The sequence below is a fragment of the Camelus ferus genome, chromosome 6, assembly GCF_009834535.1.
Source record: "Camelus ferus isolate YT-003-E chromosome 6, BCGSAC_Cfer_1.0, whole genome shotgun sequence".
Taxonomy (NCBI): Eukaryota; Metazoa; Chordata; class Mammalia; order Artiodactyla; family Camelidae; genus Camelus; species Camelus ferus.
The window spans coordinates 51,732,523-51,753,860 of NC_045701.1; the positions used below are offsets into that span (position 1 = coordinate 51,732,523).

The 21,338-nt window shown below is 34.6% G+C and overlaps 1 protein-coding gene across 4 annotated transcripts in view; it reads right to left on the reverse strand.

Moving 5' to 3' along the window:
* Positions 1 to 214: 214 nt before the first annotated feature.
* The window catches only part of MAP4K5 (mitogen-activated protein kinase kinase kinase kinase 5), a 112,783-nt gene continuing 91,659 nt past the window's right edge, over positions 215 to 21,338 (reverse strand). For all 4 annotated transcript variants that reach the window (XM_032482007.1, XM_032482009.1, XM_032482010.1 and 1 more), the window contains exons 24-33: positions 19,289 to 19,291; positions 19,091 to 19,205; positions 18,662 to 18,720; positions 16,422 to 16,525; positions 14,381 to 14,558; positions 11,354 to 11,422; positions 8,809 to 8,901; positions 6,164 to 6,234; positions 3,886 to 3,941; positions 215 to 1,516 (exon numbers count right to left, since the gene is read on the reverse strand). In XM_032482007.1, coding sequence (XP_032337898.1) covers positions 1,429 to 1,516; positions 3,886 to 3,941; positions 6,164 to 6,234; positions 8,809 to 8,901; positions 11,354 to 11,422; positions 14,381 to 14,558; positions 16,422 to 16,525; positions 18,662 to 18,720; positions 19,091 to 19,205; positions 19,289 to 19,291 — 836 coding nt within the window. In that variant the 3' untranslated portion in view covers positions 215 to 1,428. The remainder of the gene's footprint in view (positions 1,517 to 3,885; positions 3,942 to 6,163; positions 6,235 to 8,808; positions 8,902 to 11,353; positions 11,423 to 14,380; positions 14,559 to 16,421; positions 16,526 to 18,661; positions 18,721 to 19,090; positions 19,206 to 19,288; positions 19,292 to 21,338) is intronic.

The following is a 21,338-nucleotide window of genomic DNA, read 5'->3' on the forward strand; positions in this document are numbered from 1 at the left end:
CAACTTGCTGTGTGAATTGGGTAGTCTTGTAACCTTGTTAACCCCTTATCTTCTCATCTGAAAAGTGGAGATGGTGATAATACCAAAGACTGAATGAAAAAAACTGTCTTCCTCTCAAGTAATTTCTCAAAATGAATCTATAGTTCGCTGTTGCCAACCCCCTGTTCATCATCCCAACAGTAACTGTTTTCAATAAATGCATTAAGACAACAGGTACCAATGTGAACCTTTAATTTTGAATACTAACAATAGCAGAAAGGAAGAAAACTCAAGAATGGCCCTATCCTTTCTTATTTTTAGAATACTGGTTTTTATAGTACTTATTTATACTATCCCATCAGGAATTAAACTTCATTTAAAGATTTTTTTTCCTTAAACCTACTCCACATGAATACCTACATATGTGAAAAACCCAAGAATACATGTGTAGTTGCTTTACAGTTTCCCCTATGGTATAGTATAAGTAAAATACATATCATGGGCAGTTAAATACTTCCCCCCCAACATTAGGGATGGTAATATATATGAAGATTAATTTCTTATGTATTATCCCTAATGTAAAAAAAATCACAGGTATATTATACTGCTTGTCAAGAATACATACACACGGTAGTCACATCTAGACATACACACTCCTTCTAATAATATTTCAACCATCATCAATACCTTCTGTATGACCCCCTACAACTATTTGTAGTTGAAAAAACAAAACTCCCTTTTAAGGCAATTCTGGATGATATTATATTACAAAATACTTGAGTTAAATAAAACTGCATGTATGTACTGAACCTCCAAACACACTGCCTTTAACCCCTCAAAGTACTAGTCTTAAAAGGTAAACAAAATTTTTATACATTATAAAAAAATTAAGCTGCTCTGCAACCCTCCTTTACTAAAAGTTAGATACATTACACCACTCCAGCAAGAGATTAATAAATAAGGATTAAATATTCTATTTTACAAAAACATACAGAATGGCCAATGTAAAAGTGAAAGGCTTATCTGATAATTTCTTTATCGAATTATGTTCATTAAGAAGGAATAAAACATGGTATAAAATGAGAAAACTGTCACTAAATTTCTCTCTCTCAAGATAATCACATGAGTTGTTATCTAAAAATATCATGGCACCCTTGTTACAAACATTATTTTTTTTTTAAAAGACCGTGTCTCCTGGAACTAGAGGACTATTTGTCTCATAGCTTTTATTAAGCAAACTTGATATAACCACCACACAGTGGCAAGAGATAGAATAGCTGTTTCCAGCTACAGAAAATATTGAATTTTACCTTAAAGTACACATCACTTGAGTTACCACCCATGACAATTAAAGCAAATAAGTGTAGTCTGTACTGAATTTCCTTAAGATTTTTTTGCTTTCAATGGAATGTATTCACTTTCCTGTCATTTGAGACCAGTTTCTGTCGCTTAGTAACTATTTTCATGTCCAGCCAAGATGTAAAGATTGCTGTGTGCAGTAGGATTTTCCGTTGGCCTACTTTCCAAAACGACAACTCTGCAATTAAACCAAAACAAAAGTCTTGTTAAAGAGTAAAAACAGAGGTTTCATCTTCAAATACGAACATCAAACCAGGAAAGAATATCACTGTTCACATTCACATAAGATTATACAGTGATCATAGGTGCTCGGTCCAATTCAGCTTTACATTTTATAGCATAAAAACAAAACTGAGTAAGAATCGATGAATTTATGAATATAAAATATTGAAAGCATTTCAGGATAGTCTCATTCTAACTAAAACCAAATTTGCTTACTTGTATATGCCAACAACAGGTATAATAAAGCTTTAGAATATACACTAAAAAGAAGGGGATGGAAGAAGGGCTGAGAGACTAAAATAGGATCCTAAGAGACACCCATTCACAATGTTCTTCAAGGTATTTGAAAATAAATAGTTTAAAAAAGTATGAAATAAGGCCATCTCCCTTGTCACTGGAACAAGGGCAGGGAAAGAGTTCCATCAAGGGACCAATAGGAAGAAAAAAACAATCAAGTGTCATATCATAGGATTGACACTGTGGGGAAGACAGGTTTGAGAACAAAATAAAAAAATAATATACACAGGCAGAGAAAAAAGTCTAGAAGGGGAAATGGGGAGGGGGGAAGTTGCAAATACACTTTATAATTTTCTAGTGTATGAATTTCCTACAACTGGCATATTATTACTTTTGAAATGAAAACAACAAAAAAGTAATATGTACTTAAATTATGCATTACAGAAAAGTAGGTGAAAATAAAATTACCTATAATTCAACTGTGCAATTTACCATTATTAATATTCCGACAAACTTAGCTTTTTTTCTCCTAGACACTAATCCCTGTATTTAAACAGTACCAATTTTTAAAATTACTTTAAAAATTAAGACAAAACAAAAACTTTGGTTAAGATATGTATATCTTAAAATCAAGGAGATGCTCAAGTAAGAAGATAACCAGAACAAGGCAATGGTCTAAAAAAAAGTAGTGGCAGAGAATGGAGAAACAACACAGGCAAAGAAGGGAATAGCTGAAGGAGAAAATTCCGGGGGAGGGGGTGGAACGATAACAAGTAACTATGAGGAATGGCTTCTAATGTGTACCCTCTATCAAGCAGACTTCTCTCCTACTATGTCTCACTAAAGTGCTGTCTGCGCCAGGATCACTGGAGGACCCACAATTCTCTTGTCAGCCCTTCCTGGAGAAGCAAGAGCCTCCCATTCCAGAGTCATTTACCAGGTGGTCCTCAAAGTCCTTCTTTTTTGAAGGACTAGTTAGTTGGTGGCCATGCTCTATGGGCTTACCTTTTTTTCTCACTGAGGTAGATGCCATTTTCCAAAAATCATCTTTCCCCTCACAAAAACCTCTTAAAATTTTTTCTGGAGTCATAACTCCATCCCCACCCCTTTCCTTAAGTGTGTAATATTTAAGCAATGATTCTGTGATAGACCGAACTTGGAAGATCAGAGGTTCTCAATCCTTGCCTCAGGACTAATGCACACCACTATGGCCAATTTTGCTGCAGTAACTACTTTTGGTGGCAAAATAGGGAGAATGGGTATTTTATTCACTATAGAGGTAGACAAGATAGACTTGAAGAACAAAAGCTATAAATTTTTTTTCATAAGATAGCACAGTTTTGGAACTTATCTTTCATTTTGACCACAGAGACCACATAATTCCTTCTAATTTAGAATGACCTCAGAAACTGAGTCAAATATTTTTTGATATAAAAGTAAATGTAAGGAGGTGCATATTCTGTTGGATTTATATAGTAATAGTTAATAGAAGTTAACATGCCAGGAAGAAATGACAAAAACCAAGGAGCCTGAACTACATCATGGTACTACAGACATAAAAACCTACATTAACATATTTCATCTTAGCTGAGTGTAACTATCTCTACAATCATGATCCTCACACTGACAAAAGATTGCTTTATTGGCTAATTAAATAAAACATTGCACTCTCTCTCTCAATAAAGATATTGGGACATTTCTGTAAGTTCCTGAGCCCTTTGAGAATTTTGTTTCACACACACACACAAATAAATGAACAAACCAAACAAGAACAAACACGTGGATACAGAATGGCTACCATGGGGAAGAGCTGGGGGCAGAGGGAGAGTGAAATAGGTAAAGGGGATTCACTGTATGGTGATGGAAGGAAACTGAACTTTTGGTGGTGAGCACACTGTAGGGTATACAGAAGTAGAAATAAAATGTTGTACACATGAAACTAGTATGTTATAAACAAATGTTACTTCAATAAAATAAGTAAGTAGGTAAATAAAAAAAGTTTTGTTTGAAACACAGTCAGAGGTTGACAATATAATTAAAAATACAATCGTTAAAACTTCTTTGGTAATAAAATAACCAAACTATTACCTGTCTGATCCTAATAAGCGGAAAACTCTTGTTTCATCTGAAATTTCCTGGGTAACCTATGAAAAAGGATACTTATCAGTAACACTTTAGTTCCCATATTATTTAAATAATAATTTAAAAGTCACTTCGAGTAATTATTAAACAGAATGATAATTTTTGATAGACTTAATTCCTCAAATGAAAGAAATTTATTAAGTTTTTTTTGACTGCTTACTAGTAGAAACAAACCAACATTTACGGAGCATCTGGTATGGGCCAGGCACTTTCCTTAGAAGAATTCTTTGTGATATGTATTATCATTCCCACAATATTAAAGATAAAACTAAGACACAGAGAAGTTAAGTAACTTGCTTAGGTCATATGACTGTAGACCCGAGATTTGAATACAGGTCAGCTGGACGGCACTGCCCTACTCTTTCTTTTCTATCACATCCCACGGCCCACCTCATTTCAGCAGAGCAGCAGACAGTCCCATGCACCAATGTTTTACATCTGTGTACCTGTGGCATTCCTCCACTCTGTCTTCTCCAAAGCTAGAGAAGGTACTCAGCCATGCACAGGTACTATTCTAAAGTGTGGATGTTTATACCCCTGGGGGTAACCCTTAACTAACAAGGAGAGCAGCTGGTATATAAATACACCAGCCTCCCCACATTTAAATGAGTCAATTCTGAGGTGTGTTCCACACTGTTCCTCAGTGGTCCTTAAGGGGTTAAGCCCTGGTTGTCCATAGTGGGAACCAGTTTACTAATCTGCTCTTTACTGGCATTCTGCCCCTCTCCATCTTACATTCCTCACTCTAGCACTTGTTTTCTGGGATCTACTCCCAAATAAACTACCTGCAGTTGAGTCCTTGTCTTAGGATCAGCTTTTGGAGGAACCCAAACTATGACAGTGTGGATATTAAATAAGTATCTGTCTGATATTAATGTAAGTAATAAGTAATAGTCTGATATTAATGAGTTTGCCGTCTAACTGAGAAGATGCAATCATAAACCCGAATGAGAAAATAAATTTGGTGCTATCCTAAGTGGAGGTGATTTTCAGAGTATTAAGTTCAGAACGTTCCAATCATTGTGGACTAGAGTGGCTGAAATGTTACTTTATGAATATTACAGCCAGGCCCAAGTCAAAGAATGAGAACATAAGCAGAAAGAAATAGGTAAGCAAGATGACTTAAAAACAGGGAGCAGAATCCGTACTTGATACGGTAAATACCAAGTATCTTCTATAGATCTCTAACCACAGTAGTGACACAATGAAAACAGCACCTAAGGACAATCTTTTGCAGCAGGTGGGACTGTAGGCTTCATTAAATGCAAGGGCCTGGGGACACTTAGTGACACGGTCAGTGACTAAAACTGACATATTCAAAGACAGATAATGTCATTTTCTCTGGGAAGCATTCTAATTCCACATTCATAGAAAAGGTGGAAACAGTTATATGTAAACAACAGTGTAAAGGTAACTCAAATAGAAGATTTTAAGCTTCAAAGTAAGTCCACAAATGAGGCCCTGGTGTATAAGAATTACACAGGCCCTCACACAAATGAGAAATGTCTCTGTTAGTACTATCTAAATTATTAGGATTCATCTCTCAAGGTGGGAGCCCAAGTCTCAGCTACATGAAATGTATCCTGATTATCTCAGTAGAAGTGATTTTTGGAGACCCTTCACATCCAGGCTCTGTCACTTAACTAGCTCTGTGCCTGTAAAAATGGGTATATGAATAGTACCTAACCTTACTGGATTACCTTGAATAGTACCTAAACCCCACTATGTTACTAGCCTTAAGTAAGTTAATAATTGTAAAGTGCCCAGAACAAAGACACATAAAGGTTTGACACTTAGTAATAGTGTCTTGCATGTAGTTGATACTCAATAAATACTTACTGATGAGTTAATTTTCTTAGTTCTGTGATCCAAAACATGCTAATTTAGCATTTTAAATATAACATTAAAAAATAAGTTGCATATTTATAGATTATGGAAAAAGCTTATTAAGTTTAGAAACGTTTAGTAAGCTTAGAAACCATATTTGTAAATTACAAATAAGAGGACTGAAGTTGTGTAAAGTCATGTTGGACAATTCCTTGTGGCTACTGAGAATTATACAATAAATACAAAACTGAACATTTGAAGGGAAAATCCTGGCAATTTTGTTCTACCAGTTCATAGCATTAAAGGCACTGTGAGCTGAAAGAAAATGCATAAAATGAATGTTTCAATATTTAAAATTATTAGTGGGAATCACAGGAGGTAATCTGAGATGCCTTACCTCATCTGATTTGAAGCTTTTACCCTGCATTCCATGTTTCCAGAAAGCCAGCACACTGTCTTGAAGGCATACTAAAAAAGATAAGGGAGAAGGGAACTAAAATAAAGCAGAGTAGTGCATTATACATCTTCCTTAGCAGTTTTTAATAAATGATGATGTAAGGCTATTCAAGTACGTGGTGCATAATTCCACTGTCTAGACCATTAGTTCCCAACATTTTTGTGGCTAAGTCATGTTGAAGCTCAAATAATTTATTGAGGCAGGGTCATGCAAGTTTTCAAAGATACATATAACAGGCATTTATTTAACAACGGGCTAACTTCTGATGAGCTAGATATCAGCATATTAACTTTTCTTTTATACAGTATCTATTATCTCAGGTAAATAAAATAATAAAAACATATAATTGGGTTTTTGGATTAAAACATGGTTATTTAAATACTGTCGTATATTTAAAAGTAGCTATTAAGGAAGCATCTTTTATTTATGCTCACATTTTCCCTATTACTAAATTATTAAAAATAAACCTGTCTCATAATCCCGAATTTAACAGCACACTGAATATTTATGATCTGTGAGCCAATTCTGATTCAGAGGGGCTCTCACTTACAGCACTCTGCTGCTGCCCTGGCCCTCTAAGGCCTCCAGAGACCCTGGGCCTTTGCCTTGGTCCTGTAGGCCCCAATGCCCCAAGATGGTTCACAGATTTGAGTCAAACTTGCCCACCTTCCTGACGGCTTTAGGTTCAGGAACGAACATGACCCCAAAGTGTGGCCACCCCACGACATGCCATGTCACCTCCTACTCCCCAGCCACTCCCACGACCCCCTGGGGTGGCCTGAAGGTCTTGGAGGGAAACCTGTTCTTGCTGCGCCTTGTCCAATTCTGTGTCCTGTTTGGTGCTAAGCACAGGCCTGGGCCCATGGAGGGACACATATGGGATCATTTAGTGAGTGGTTTAGAAACAGAGTGGCAGGACCCCCAATTTGGGGCCCAGAGTGGGGTAGAGCAGGGCCTCTGGGTCCTTCCTGGCAGGAGGCTGAGTCATTAAAGCAGTGAAGGAGAGAAAGAGAGAGGGAGAGAACCCATTTGATTGTTGGAGAGTTAGCCATAAACCCTATACCAGTAAAGGTGACAGGAGAAAGTGACTAAAATTTATTATATTTCTTACTAGAATATTGATCCTGTAAAAAGTTAATGTAAGAATGTCCTGGAAACATAATTTAGCTCAATAAAATCAAAGTATTTTACAATAACAAAACATACAAGTTTCACTAACCATGAAGTAAAACCCAGTTACTGATTTTATTTTTAAAAGGCGATTTAAAGGGACTCTTTTTACACAGGTGGGTCCTTGTAATTATTTCAAGGTTCACTGGAAAGGAGAGATGGTAGCCTCAGAAGAACAACTTTTACGTAACAACTAATATTCCCTAAAAAATGGGGCACATAGGAAAAAGCTGAGGTAGGGACTAGAGTGTTTCAGTTAAAATCAAGAGAATCTAAAGATCTGTATGTTGGAATCTCTACTGAAAATATTAAAACTCAGAAACTGGCATGCAATATCTAGCATATAAAGCAGTAAAAGAAGAAACTAGTTCCAAAATTCCTTTTGTCGTGGTATCTAAAGAAAGGTTAGGTTTTCTGCTTGAATACGTTAAAATTTCCAATCAAAACCAAATTACTTCTATGTAAGATGTTTACTCAGAGGGATGAATGTATTTTGCGACAGGTCAAAACTACATTTGAGAAGCCATTAAAATATTAAAAAAATAAACAGAAAACTTTCTAAATAATGAGAAACAACATTTTTAAGATTGTATACAATTGTAAAATACAGATTTTTTTTTTATGGCCCAAACGAAAATTGCCAACTTTGTTTTAACTGTTTTTGACTTATGGTAGAATCATATCATAAATTGTTCAAAATGTTTCCAGCCACAATATTTTTTTCATAAGTTCTATCACCCCTGAGGAAAATACTTACTGATATATAACCAATGAGGATGCAAATAAAATATAATTTTTACTATAAAACCAATGAGTATTACAGAGTAAAATACTCATTGAGACAAGGAAGCAAATTAAAATGGCACAGTAGTTTTCAGGTCCTGTGGGAAACTAGTTATTTATAGACCTAAAAGCAAAAAACCATCAACACACTTCAACCAGAATCTTATACGGCAAAGAATTACAGCATACCTAACACTGTTAATCACAACACACAAATACCTTCATGACTGGGAAAGAATTAGACGAAGTATAACTCACTTGACGCAGCAAAGGAAACAATGAACAGAAACTTAAGAAATGATTTCATGTTTTAAATATTCAAGAAACAACAATAAAAGATTCATTATGGTCCAGATCTGCACGGTCCCATATGATAGCAACTAGCCACATGTGGCTATTTACATCAAATTTTAAACTAATTAAAATTATAAAAATTAAAATAAAAATGTAGCACTAACCATGTTTCAAGTACTTAACAGGTGTGGTTAATGACTACTGTATTTAAGAGTACAGAGAACATTTCTAAATCAAAGAAACGTCTGTGAGACACAGTGCTGGTCTAGATAACCCTAAGTAGAGAATGAACAAAAAATCAAGTACTCTAAATGCATTATTTAAAAAAGGAGACTTACCTACAGATTCAATGCGAAAATCAAAACTTAGCTCAGAGGCCAGTTTCTTACTTGATTTTAGTTTTCCTTGTAGATTTACAATTTTTACAAATTCTTAAAAAAGAAAAAAACTGTCAAGACTGGAAATACAAGTTTGCTAAAATGAACATAACTTGATATGTGGATTTTACATAGATATGGAACAATATTCTTAATAAAGTTCAACCATTTGATTCAAGCATGCACAGTGAAAAATTCTCATTGACATGTTCTGTAAGAGAGCCTCCTTTAGTAAATGGCAGTTCCACTGCCATATTTTTCTTTTTTACGTAGTATATACTGAATACCTACATTCTCATTTTTTTAAAAGTACAATGCGTCTTTAATAGTGGTTACCTTGGTGCCCAAATATTTAGCAATAAAAGTTGATTTTTTCCCCTTACAAATTACATAAGGTATTATAAATAATATTTGCAGTACTTTTATTTTTTAACAGTTTAAATCTTATTTTTTATTCTCCTGTGGTATGCTATGTTTAATGTTAACAGTATGGTTGCCAAAACTATTGAAATGTGACCACATGTCCATGTCTAAATGCTGCAGAACAGTATAACTTTATTTAACAAAAATGGTATTTTACAGCTGAGGTCTTAAACTGATGCCTACGTGTACCGCCAACCACAAACCTGGGTGATGTTTATTACCTAGTACTTCTTAACTTAGTATATGAGTAATATTCTACAGAAGTACAAGGGAGAAAAAAAGTACTCTTAGGGGTCATAATTTCTTTATAAGTAAAACTCTGGAATAGAGAACACACACGAATAATTTTCTTTCATTAATTTATTTTTAATTAACCATCTTAGCTCTGACTTAGAAGAATCTTCTCTCTGCATTACTTTCTCATCTGTCTGCCATGATTTGTGATTACAGGCCCACCTCCGTTGCTGCCTAGTAAGACTGATTTGTACTGTATACTTGACAAGTAATTTTTGAAATCTTACACTGCTCCTTAAAAAAAAAAAAAACCAACTCAAGAAAGTCAACTTTCCATTTATCAGGAATAATTGGGAAATAGAAGGCCTATTTAATCAAAGGTTAAGAAAAATTTTTGATAAAGTACATAAATCAACAAAATGAAAACTAAGTACAATTTATTTTCCTTGGATGACTCAGAAGGTATTTAGGGATTTAATGTTAAAAGTTCAACATTATTAAATTTTGATTATCGGATTATTTGGTTAATCAGTACTGAGCTTTCTACTTGTTTGGGTAAAAAAGAATTTATCAAATTCACTTAAGGGTTACCAAATAACACTCCAATCTTATCAGTATTCAAAGAATCAAAAGTACTTAAAGAAGGGATGATGGGCAAATGAAACATACTGGGTTCTGGTTTCCTTATCTATAATATTAGATGATCTTTATGATTCTATAAGGTAAGTTCACTAGGGAAAACTTTAGAGAATAAAAATTAAGACAAAAATACAAATTCAGTAATGGAACAATTTAAAAAATAACCCTAAATATCTATGGGCAGGTCTAGTAATTTTAAAATATCAGAATGAATCAAACCATAGCAAATATTGCCAAGTTTCAAATACAATTCCAAGTGTGGGTAAATTTCACTTGCAGGATTCACTGCCTAAAAATAAGATGGGTTTCAAGAATTAAAGTGATTTGCTTGCAAAACTGAAAATACTTCTTGTTAAAGAATTTTTTCTGTCTCTCCACTGCATACATAGTACAACACACACATCTATCAGTAACATCTCTCCCTGCATCCAAAGAATCACATCTAGCAGATGGAGGTGTCAAATCTATTTGTACATTAGAATACCATACTGACATGATTCCAAAAGTTCATGTTATATGACTGTAAGTGACCATATTAGTATAACCTGCTATTTTTTAATTAATTACAATGAGTTATGTGTTAAAACCCTCAAAATAGTTTATACAGAATAATTTTATACAGAGGTTTTATCCCAAGGTTATGGTAAGCTGTTCTAGTATGTTTGTCCCTCCATGTATCCATGGGGAAATTGGTTCCAGTAACCCTCAGATACCAAAATCCATAGATGCTCAAGTTCCTCATATAAAATGTCCTAGTATTTGTATATAACTTATATACATCCTCCTGTATACTTTGAATCATCATGAGATTACTTATAATACCTAATACAATGTAAAGGCTACGTAAATAGTTGCCAGGCACTCAGCAAATTCAAGCTTTGCTTTTTGGAACTTACTGGAATTTTTTTTTTTCTGAATATTTTCAATCCATGGTTGGCTGAATAGAGAATGTGGAACCCACTGATACAGAGGGCCAACTGTATAATGTTTCCAAACAATAAACAAAAAGGTCACAGAGGATAGTAATAACAAATAGATCAATTAATTACTGTATCTGTAGCCAATTTAGGTTTTTCACCAATAAAACAAGCCACTCAAGGTAGAAAAGTGAAAGTCTACTCTCTTGATTCTATCAGATAAATCCATCAATTCCATGAAAAATGTTGTATCAAGTAGTATACTTAGAATAAAATTTAAAAATAATACTTACTATCTAAACACACTAAAACAGTATCTCTCTCCAACTGTGTTACATGAATGGAATCTAATTGCTGACTGCCTTGGGGGAAAAAAAACAAGGTTACAGTTATGCAACATGCTTTAAAAACTATAACTTAGAAGAGAAACACAAATTTTGACTTTATTCTGTGATTTTAAACGAGTCTTTGAAATTTAATACAGAAATTATATTTTGTAACGCTATATTATCTTCTCAAAAATATATGTACCTTGATTTAAAAGAACAAAGGAAAGTCTTAAGCAAGGCTGAGTTGAAAAAGGCTCAATGTTATATTTAATTAATACCTCAGCTAGTTCTAGAAAGGCGAGTTACAGAAGTAAAATGAAGCAAACGGTAAATATGGGGAAGAAAGAAAGATGCATGTTCTACAGTGACTAGATTTTGCTCTGCATTTTATCATAGCCAGTGGGAAGATGAAAACACCAGTTAGTGAATTGCTGTGTTTCTGATATAAAAATAAGTCAGTAATTCAGAAAAAGTAAAAGGATTAATTAATTAAACTACGATCAAAGAGAAATTTTCCTGGTACTGGTGTATGTGTGTGTGTGTGTGCATGTGTGTATGTGTGTAGGTGGTACGTTCTTTATTAGCAGGACACCAAGTAGCGTAATGAACAATTCTGTCAACATCTTTGCAGGAAACAACTTTCATCACTGTGCTACTTCTCTTAACATTCACAGGGCTACTTCTCTTAACATCTACTAATAGAAATGATGACATTTTTGCAAAACATTTTTGGTAAAACAATTCATTTTAGCCACTCAGATTGCTTGAATGGTCTAGCGGAATCTAAGAGAAGATTTTAGATTATCTGGAGTAGTCATTATTAACTACATCTCTTCAGGAAGCCCATGGATCCTCTCTCTTAAAAACTACACATCTAAGCATAAGCACAAAATCTTACACATTATTTTGGGGTGTTTGTGGACCTTCTAAAGCACATATAGTGAAGAATCCAGATCTACAGAATCAGTTAAACTGTTTGTCCCTCACGCAACATTTCAAAAATTAGCTTTTCTCAGTAAATCTATGTTCATGCATTTATTCAACAAATATTTATTGAGTGCTGATGACAAGCGCTAAGCACCATCCTTGGGGATTAGGATACTGAGATAACAAATCAAACTAAGATGAAAAGAGTCGTTGAATAGGGGATCACTTTAATTGTTACAACTGCTGCGATTTCAAGGCATGGCCCCAACAATAAACACAGCTGGGAGGTAGATTAACAATCATTTGTGAAGATGGAGAATTCTAATAAAGACAATCTCTGCTGTAGGGTGATTTGACTGTTTACCCTCAGACAGAGTCCTGGCTCTCCTCAGGAAGTAATTTTGGGTCTGCCTTAATTGAGTCTAGACAATGTTAAAAGTGGGTAGAGCAGTATACCTCTGGCATTTAAAGACAAAGCAGACAACAAAAAGCCCTCTACCTCGACCCCCCAAAATTCATGAGAAAACTCACTGACTGCCTAGCTTTGAGCAATGTAACTTTCTAATACATCATACAGAAGAAAGTAGTTGCAAACTCACATTAGATAACTGTATGAAATGACTTTCTCTACACTTTCTATATACCTAACCAGCAAAAACAAGTTAGGGCTGTCTGCCAAGTATGATCTTGGCTTTTAAATAAATTGACCTAAAATGCTTCTTTTTAGCGATAACTACATTATAGGAACACGTTTCTATTTGGGCTGATAAAACAATGTCATTTGCACCTTTCTCTTAGCTATACCAGGAGGGTATGCATCTAACTCAACCAAAAGCATTAAACAATAAATTAAAAAGAAAGGTGAGTGCAGGTGGGGTGGGAGGGGAAAGAATACATTCCTCTTTTGTTCTACTGGAAATTACAACTTGGTCCATAAAGACAAGGATCATAGTCCAGGGCATGCTGGAACTGCCTTGTACTGGGATGATAAACGTTTAAGAATTTTGTGAGCAGGATGACATCAAGTTGGTAGTTTGGAATGGGCCATGGTGGGAGTATTTATACCACAGAAACAGGCAACTGCTACAAACCAGGCTTCTCTGCACCCCAAGAGTCTGCTGCTAAACACTTACTAGGACACCACTAGTTCATACTGATTCTTATTCTGAAAGTGACATTAGCGTGGTTCTACATTAACTTCAATAGCTGGATTGTACAAAGAGTTCTTATAATTTAGCCTATAAATGATCAAAAGCCAAAGATACTTAATAAGAACCTTCAAACTTGTGATACTTTTAACAGACTTCTTCACAAGGTGATAAAGAATATAACAGTGGTCAGTAATGAAATAGTTATAACTAAAGCTTGCTTGACTTCATGTGTAAAAATAGCTTGATAAACCTGGGGTGACAAATGATCAAATAATATACCAGCACAACAAAAACAGTAAGCTGGCAAAATGAAGACCCTCTTCATTTTACTTATTATGTTGATTTTTTACATGAATTCTTGATTGATTTATCCCAATTTTAAAGTATGAAAATAAACTTCCCAACCTTTTCAGAGCTTTCATTGAAACACGCTTGATAAAATCCTGGGCTAACAAATCATTCTCAAAAAATCCAAGTGATATTTCACTGTATCTTTAAATGGTAAAGCTTGGACCCCACACACGAGAAGCTTCTATTCAAGTCTGAAAAGTACTAGAATGCAATCATTTTAAGAATGTGCAGGAAAAAAACTGACAGGAAAAAAAAGGTAAATTTCTTTGCTTTAGAAGTTGATAAAATTTGAAAATTATTTTCGAAAACCTAATGATTTAGTAAGTTCAAAGATTAACTGATAACAACTAAGACTTTAAAATATCAGGACTCATTAAAAGTTTCCTTGGTAAAATACTTTGTATCAACTTGCCTCAAGCAAATAGAGATCAAAAGTATATGCCCATGATCCTCTGGGCTTACTTGGGAATCTTTATTTGAAGAGCTCACGCAGGTTGAATCTATTCTGCTACTTTCATAAGCAAAAGCATTAATATTTTAACATAAAGTAAAAAACACTTACCTGCACCAATTTCTGTAAACCATGAAGAAGCAGAGTTCAAATTGATTGTCTCAAACTGAACGACCTGATTTGATTCAGTGCCCTTGCTAATAGCTACACAGACCATAGGGTATTCCTGTTCTGGTATGACCAGCATTTCAAAAACATTCAAAGGACTTGGCAAGGGAAAATCAAAGTGCTGCAAAAAATAAACAGAAGTGTAATTTAGAAACACTTTACCCATTCATACTGTTGTTGAATAAATTCAACAGAAAGGCTTTCCTTTTCTTGAAAAAAAATGACTACCTCTTACTGGCACAAAAATAGACATACAGATCAATGAAACAGAATAGAGCCCAGAAATAAACCCACACACCTATGGTCAATTAATCTACAATGAAGGAGGCAAGAATACACAATGGAGAAAAGACAGTCTCTTCAACAAGTGGTGCTGGGAAAGCTGGACAGTTTCATGTAAATCAATGAACTAGAACACTCATTCACACAACATACAGAAATAAAATGGTTTAATGACCTAACCATAAGACATGACACCATAAAACTCCTAGAAGAGAACATAGGCAAAACATTTTTTGACAAAAATCTTAACAATGTTTTCTTAGGTCAGTCTCCCAAGGCAAAAGAAATAAAAGCAAAAACAAACAAATGGGACCTAATCAAACTTAAAATTAAAAGCTTTTGCACAGCAAAGAAAACCATAAACAAAACAAAAAGAAAACTTATGGAATGGGAGAAAACTCGTGCAAATGATGATGCGACCAACGATTACTTCCCAAAATATACAAACAGCTCACAAAACTCAACATCAAAAAAACCAAACAAACAAAAAAACAAATACACCCTAACTAACACAACATTGTAAACCAACTATATACTTCAAAAAAACTCAGAATACCCAAATCAAAAAATGGGCAGAAGACCTAAACAGACATTTCCCCAAGGCACATGAAAAGATGCTCAACATCAGTAATTATTAGAGAAATGCAAATCAAATCTACAATGAGGTATCACCTCACAACGGTCAGAATGGCCATCATCGTAAGTCAACAAATAATAAATGCTGGAGAGGGTGTAGAGAAAAGGGAACCTTCCTACACTATCGGTGGGAATGTAATTTGGTGCAGTCACTATGGAAAACAGTATGGACATTTCTCAAAAAATTAAAAACAGAGCTACCATATGATCCAGCAATCTCACTCCTGGGTATATATCCAGAAAAGACGAAAAGTCTAACTCAAAAAGATACATGTACCCAATGTTCACAGCAGCACTATTTATAATATAAGACATGGAAACAACCCAAGTGCCCATTAACAGAGAACTGGCATAAGAAGATGTGGTGTATACATACACAATGGGTATTACTCAGCCATAAAAAGAATGAAATACTGCCATTTGTAGCAACATGGATGGACCCAGAGAATATTATGCTTAGTGAAACAAGTCAGAGAAAGACAAATGTTGTATCACTTACATGTGGAATCTAAAAAATAATTCAAATAAATCTATATGCAAAACAGAAACAGACTCAGAGACAGAAAACAAAGGGGAAAGGGAGTGGAGGGGGGAATATTAGAAGTATGGAATTAATGGATACAAAATACTATATATAAAATAGATAACAAGGATTTACTGTATAACACAGGGAAGTATATTCAATATCTTATAATAACCTATAATGGAAAAGAATCTGAAAAAATATACATGTATATCTGAATACTTGGTACATCTGAAACTAACACAATATTGTAATTCTTCAATTAAAAAATGACTACCTCTAAATGATCATAAGAATCAGTTCTCCATAAAAAATGTTTTAGAGAATTGGCCATATTCTTCTTTATGGATGTGATGTTTCTGGAAGTTTAACATAAGTTAAAGATGAAATCTTAAGAAGAACACAAAAACCACAAGTCAAATAAACACCTATAAATAACTATAAATGTGTTGACCATAGATGGTGGCAATGGGATCTTATTATTTTAGGTTCAGTTATGCAGCGTTTTCTAAAGAAGAAAAATGTGAACAAAGTAAACTATACCTTTATCAACATGAATTTCTGCATTGGCTCATACCACTGAAGTAAAACAATTCCAGACTGCAAAGCTCCACAGAGGTATTTATGTCCTGTGTAAGGGTTTCTTACTGGAAAGAAACAAAACAGATACAACCAAGACACTATTTTTATATGAAAACATAAAGTTTAGCTAAAAGCAATAACTGAGTTATATTCACCTAAAAGCTAAATGAGATTTCTTTATAAAGGCAGTGTTGATATATGGGATAAAAACAATTAAATGTGGCCTGCCATATACCAAAATATGAATGGAAGAAGAACCAACTGAAGTGTTAACTTAGCTGATAAAGGTTATGTTCACTGGAATGATAAGAGTGGGCAGAAAGTAAAGAAAGATGATGTCTTTTTCTTTTGGCTTTGTTACCCTTCCCTTTCACCTTATTATCTCAATTTTAATTTATACATTTACTTCTAAACATCTTTAATGTACTAGATTCTTAAACACAGGAACTTTTTAAAAGAACAATATTTTAAGCACTAAAACACCTAAATTATTATACAATCTAAAGATCTGCTTCTTAATTAAACTGACCAAAAGAATACATTCTGACAAGAAAGTCTAGGAGACAACTGAAATGTATGATTCCATTTTCCGTGTATTAGTTTACAGCTGTCCACTTCAGACAAGATGAAAATAACTAATTATTTTACAACTAATAAAGACGTAACTTCCTTGACTCAAACTATAGCAACTCACCGGGTCCTTACTTCTGCCCAATTTGATTCCAATCAACAATAATTTTTTAAAATTATAATAGTAGTTATTTGCAGTAAGCTCTATCTTAATATATTTATGAGTTTATATCTCAGATTCTAAGTGTCTAGACCTTTATTAGAAGTCATAGATCTTGGGAATCTGATAACAGATAAGGACCTGATTCTCCCTAGAAAAATGCTCATGAAATTTACTTATAACTGGAGAGTATGCTGTGCAACTTACACAGTGCGAAGATCAATGTGTAAGCTCACTGATTAAACAAAAAGAATACACAAAAAGTTAGGAGCCCACGATCTGAAATCATAGACCAGGTCTGATCGAAGGTTCTTCTACCAGTGACATATGTACCATGAGTTGTTTGAGGGTTAAGTAAGATAAAATAATTATATAGCACAGAATTTAACCTTGTCCCAAAAGAGGTCTGGTCTTTGCCCTCCCTTTTGGGAGTTAACCTCTATACTTCAGGAAAGTCATGCCAGATAGGAGTGCCTTTGCTAGCTTGGGGCTGTGGGTCACTGTATACTCAACAATATGATTTAGAGTGGGGACTGGCGACACTCGATGGTCTCAGGGTGGAGGATGGTCATGCCAGGAAGACCAACTATGCTATTTAGGCTAGGGGCTTTGGGTCAGGCAGTTACCACCTGACCTCCAGAGGGTCTAGACATTGAGATCAGCCATGTGGGCAAGGTCTGCATCCTTGTTTATAATAAACACAAATATCTAGGGGGAAAGCATGCCTATGTGATAGAGCCCTAATAAAACCTCTGGACACTGAGGTTCCTGAGTAAGCCTCCCTGGTTAGCAGTGCTCTGTGTGTACTGTCACACATCACTGCCATAAAAGTAACGCGGTCCATATGTTGTCCATTATTCCCCAGAGAGAGGACAAAAGAAAACTCTACATCTGGTATTTTTCCTGGACTCTACCCTATGTATTTCTTCCCTTGGCTGATTTTACTCTATACCCTTTTCCTGTAATAAGCCATAACCAAGAGTATAACCACTTTCAGTGAATTCTGTGAGTCCGTCTAGTGAATTTTTGAACCCGTAGGTTGTTCTGGGAACTCCCCAAACTTGCAGTTGGTGTCAGAAGTGAGAATGGTCTTGTGTGGACCATTCCCTCCAGCTTTATAGTTGCCAAACTCATGAAATAAAAATGCTCATAAAGCAATAAACAGTAACTGTTAAATAAATGGAAGTGTTAAATGAAAACTAGGATATTAGCAGAGATAGAGCCTTATGGGCTATGGTTAAAAAATTCGAGGAACATTATGCTCTGAGAAAGCATCAGGGATGTTACCTTCAAGCATTTTTCTGCCATGTCACACTCACTATACATTGTTGAGTCTCAATGGTCCCTGAACTCCTTATTTAAAACAAATATAAAGCCTACCTTCCTTCAATTAACACTATAAGAGTCTTCAGAAAATTTTAAAGATGTTAAAAGTTCTAACCATGTAGTTTGAGAAATAGCATTTACTCACCTATGCAACATTTGTGGCAGCCTTTTGTATCAGGAATCTTTGTTGTTAAAGCGAACTTTCTGAAAACACAGGACAATATAAATGTACTCTCCTACAGTGGTTCCCAAACAAGTGATCTGTGAATCACTTCCATTAGAATCAGTCAAGGAGCTTAAAAAAAACTGTCTTAAACTCTGACCCTAAACTGCCTGATTTTATAGACCTGAGGCAGGGCCTGGGAATCTGTACTATAAAACTTATATGGGTGATTCCCACGGACAGGCAAGTTACAGAAACACTGATCTTTTGAATTCTACATGACATTTACTTTAGTGTAAACTACCTTTCAAAATTAAGACAAAGGAGTTTTTCAGTGGGCAGGGAAGATGGGCTGTTTTAAAAATAGACACTAATTCCCCTCAATACCAGTAGAATCAAAATATTTTGTACCTTGGTAGTATGCGGTCTGGAAACCTATGAGTTTGAATATGGGCAGCAAGTCCTGGTTTTTTGGCTTGTTCAAACAAAGCTATAAGATTATGAGAGTAGAGCTGAAAGGTTTTTCCTATAAAAGAGAAACATGTTATTTTTATTAGAATTATTTACAGCAAAGAAATATAATTTTCAAGCAAAAAAAAAGATAATTACCTTCTAAAATGATGAGTCCAGAAATGTTCAAAAAGCCAAGCAAAATAGAAAAACACAGTTAATACTATTTTGAAGATAATAAATAAAATGAATTTCAAAGCAAATAAATAATTGTGTTTCCCAACACATAAATTAGATATACTCTAATAGGTGATCTGGGCAGAATATGTAAACCATAATGAAGCCAACATAGAGAAATTGTTAAACATCTTTGTACAATGGTTTGAGTTACAATGATGTACATGTGATTATTTTAGTACGACATGGACAATTCCGTAACTATATTACGTTATCTTTCAGAGACAGTCCTATTTACCAGTAATCTACCACACTACCTTGGATTAAAGCTGTGAATGAAGTCTTAAGGATAACAGATTGAAATACTAAGAAGGGGATATATGGTAAACATCTTCTGACTCCTTATTATACATGATATGGTATTATAACAACCCAAATTAGTATTTATCACTTTACTATTAGAAAACATGAAAAAAAATATGGTCTTATCCTCAACAAAATTTTCTGTATTTTTTCAACATGCAAACGTTCTGCCTGACACTATACCACCCTTTCTCTCTCCAGTCCCCCTTCATATATAGCTCGCTACCCAGGCAGCTACACCCATGTACATGTATGTGTGTGTATGCACACAAATGCAGACCCTTAAGCAGAACATTTTCTCCTACCGAGCACTGCTACCTACCTTCATTCAGTGTTATGGGTCATTCTAACTAGAATTTGGGAAGAACTATCTTACAGGCTAACGTTTCCTTGCTTTTCTAAATATATAAGATGCACTCTGTGTGACTTTTAAGGCTATTCCCAAAGACAGGTATGAGTAGGGATAAAAGCAGTAAGAGTTAGAGGAAAGTGACCCTATACGTATATAATTCAGAATTGTTAACCCAAACAGAATTGGGTTTAAATCCGTTTTCATAATAGTAATGTAATATATTAATGTCTTATTAAATAAAAGTTAAAAAATGGGGGAAAGCATAATCAAAATCAAAGAGATTAAGTACTCTTTTGAGGACCCTGGCTTTTTAAAAGACATTTACACACAATCAAATAACATGCTCTTCATCAAATATACTTCAATTAAAAAAAATGGCTCTTTATAAGCACTGACATCAGCTCAAATACACAAATTCCTGAAGAATCTCTACTATGCGATGGTTGGTAGAAGAGTTTAAGTTATACACACACACACACGGTTAAAATTATGAAAATGACATTTCTTATAATAGGCCACAAATTACTCATCTACCTGTCAGTGAGTTAAAACGGTATCAGCACTGATGCTTTAAAGCGTAAGTAGCTGAAAGGTACACTTAAAAACAAAAAGCTTGACGGCACAGTAAATAGGAGCCCAGGATATAATCATCACACATCTACTGAGATACAGACCACAAAAGAGTATCAAATAAAACCACTGAAAAAAATTTAAGAAAAGGTAAAATAATTTAATTATTCAAAGCAAAGAAAAGAATGAGTGCTATTTTAAGAGCTGATAGCATTAGGATTAGCAAAGGACAGAGAGAAATAATTAACTGTCTTGTACAGTGGTCCCTCCATATCTACAGGGTACTGTTTCCAGGACCCCCTCTGGATACCAAAATCTGAGGATGCTCAAGTCCCTTATTCAAAATGGTGTAGTGTTTGCATATAACCTGTGCCCATTCTCCTGTATATTTTAATTTGTCTCTGGATTACACATAATACCTAATACAATGTAAATGTTATGTAAATAGTTGCCTGGTGCCTGGCAAATTCAAGTTTTGGTTTTTTTTTAAACTTTCTCGGATTAAAAAATAATTTCTATCTGTAGTTGGTTGAATCCGTCGATGTGGATACAGAGGGCCATACTATTAGAATGAAAGCAAGCAGCAAACCTCTAAAATGTAAGAAAACAGGTTTTGGCAGGTAAGAATTAGGGGGTAAAAAGCCTAAAACATCACCCACCCACCCACAACAACAACCAAAAAAGAAAAACACAAATAACAAAATTAGAATAGGTTGCTCTGGAACCCACTTGCTTACTTATAAGGCT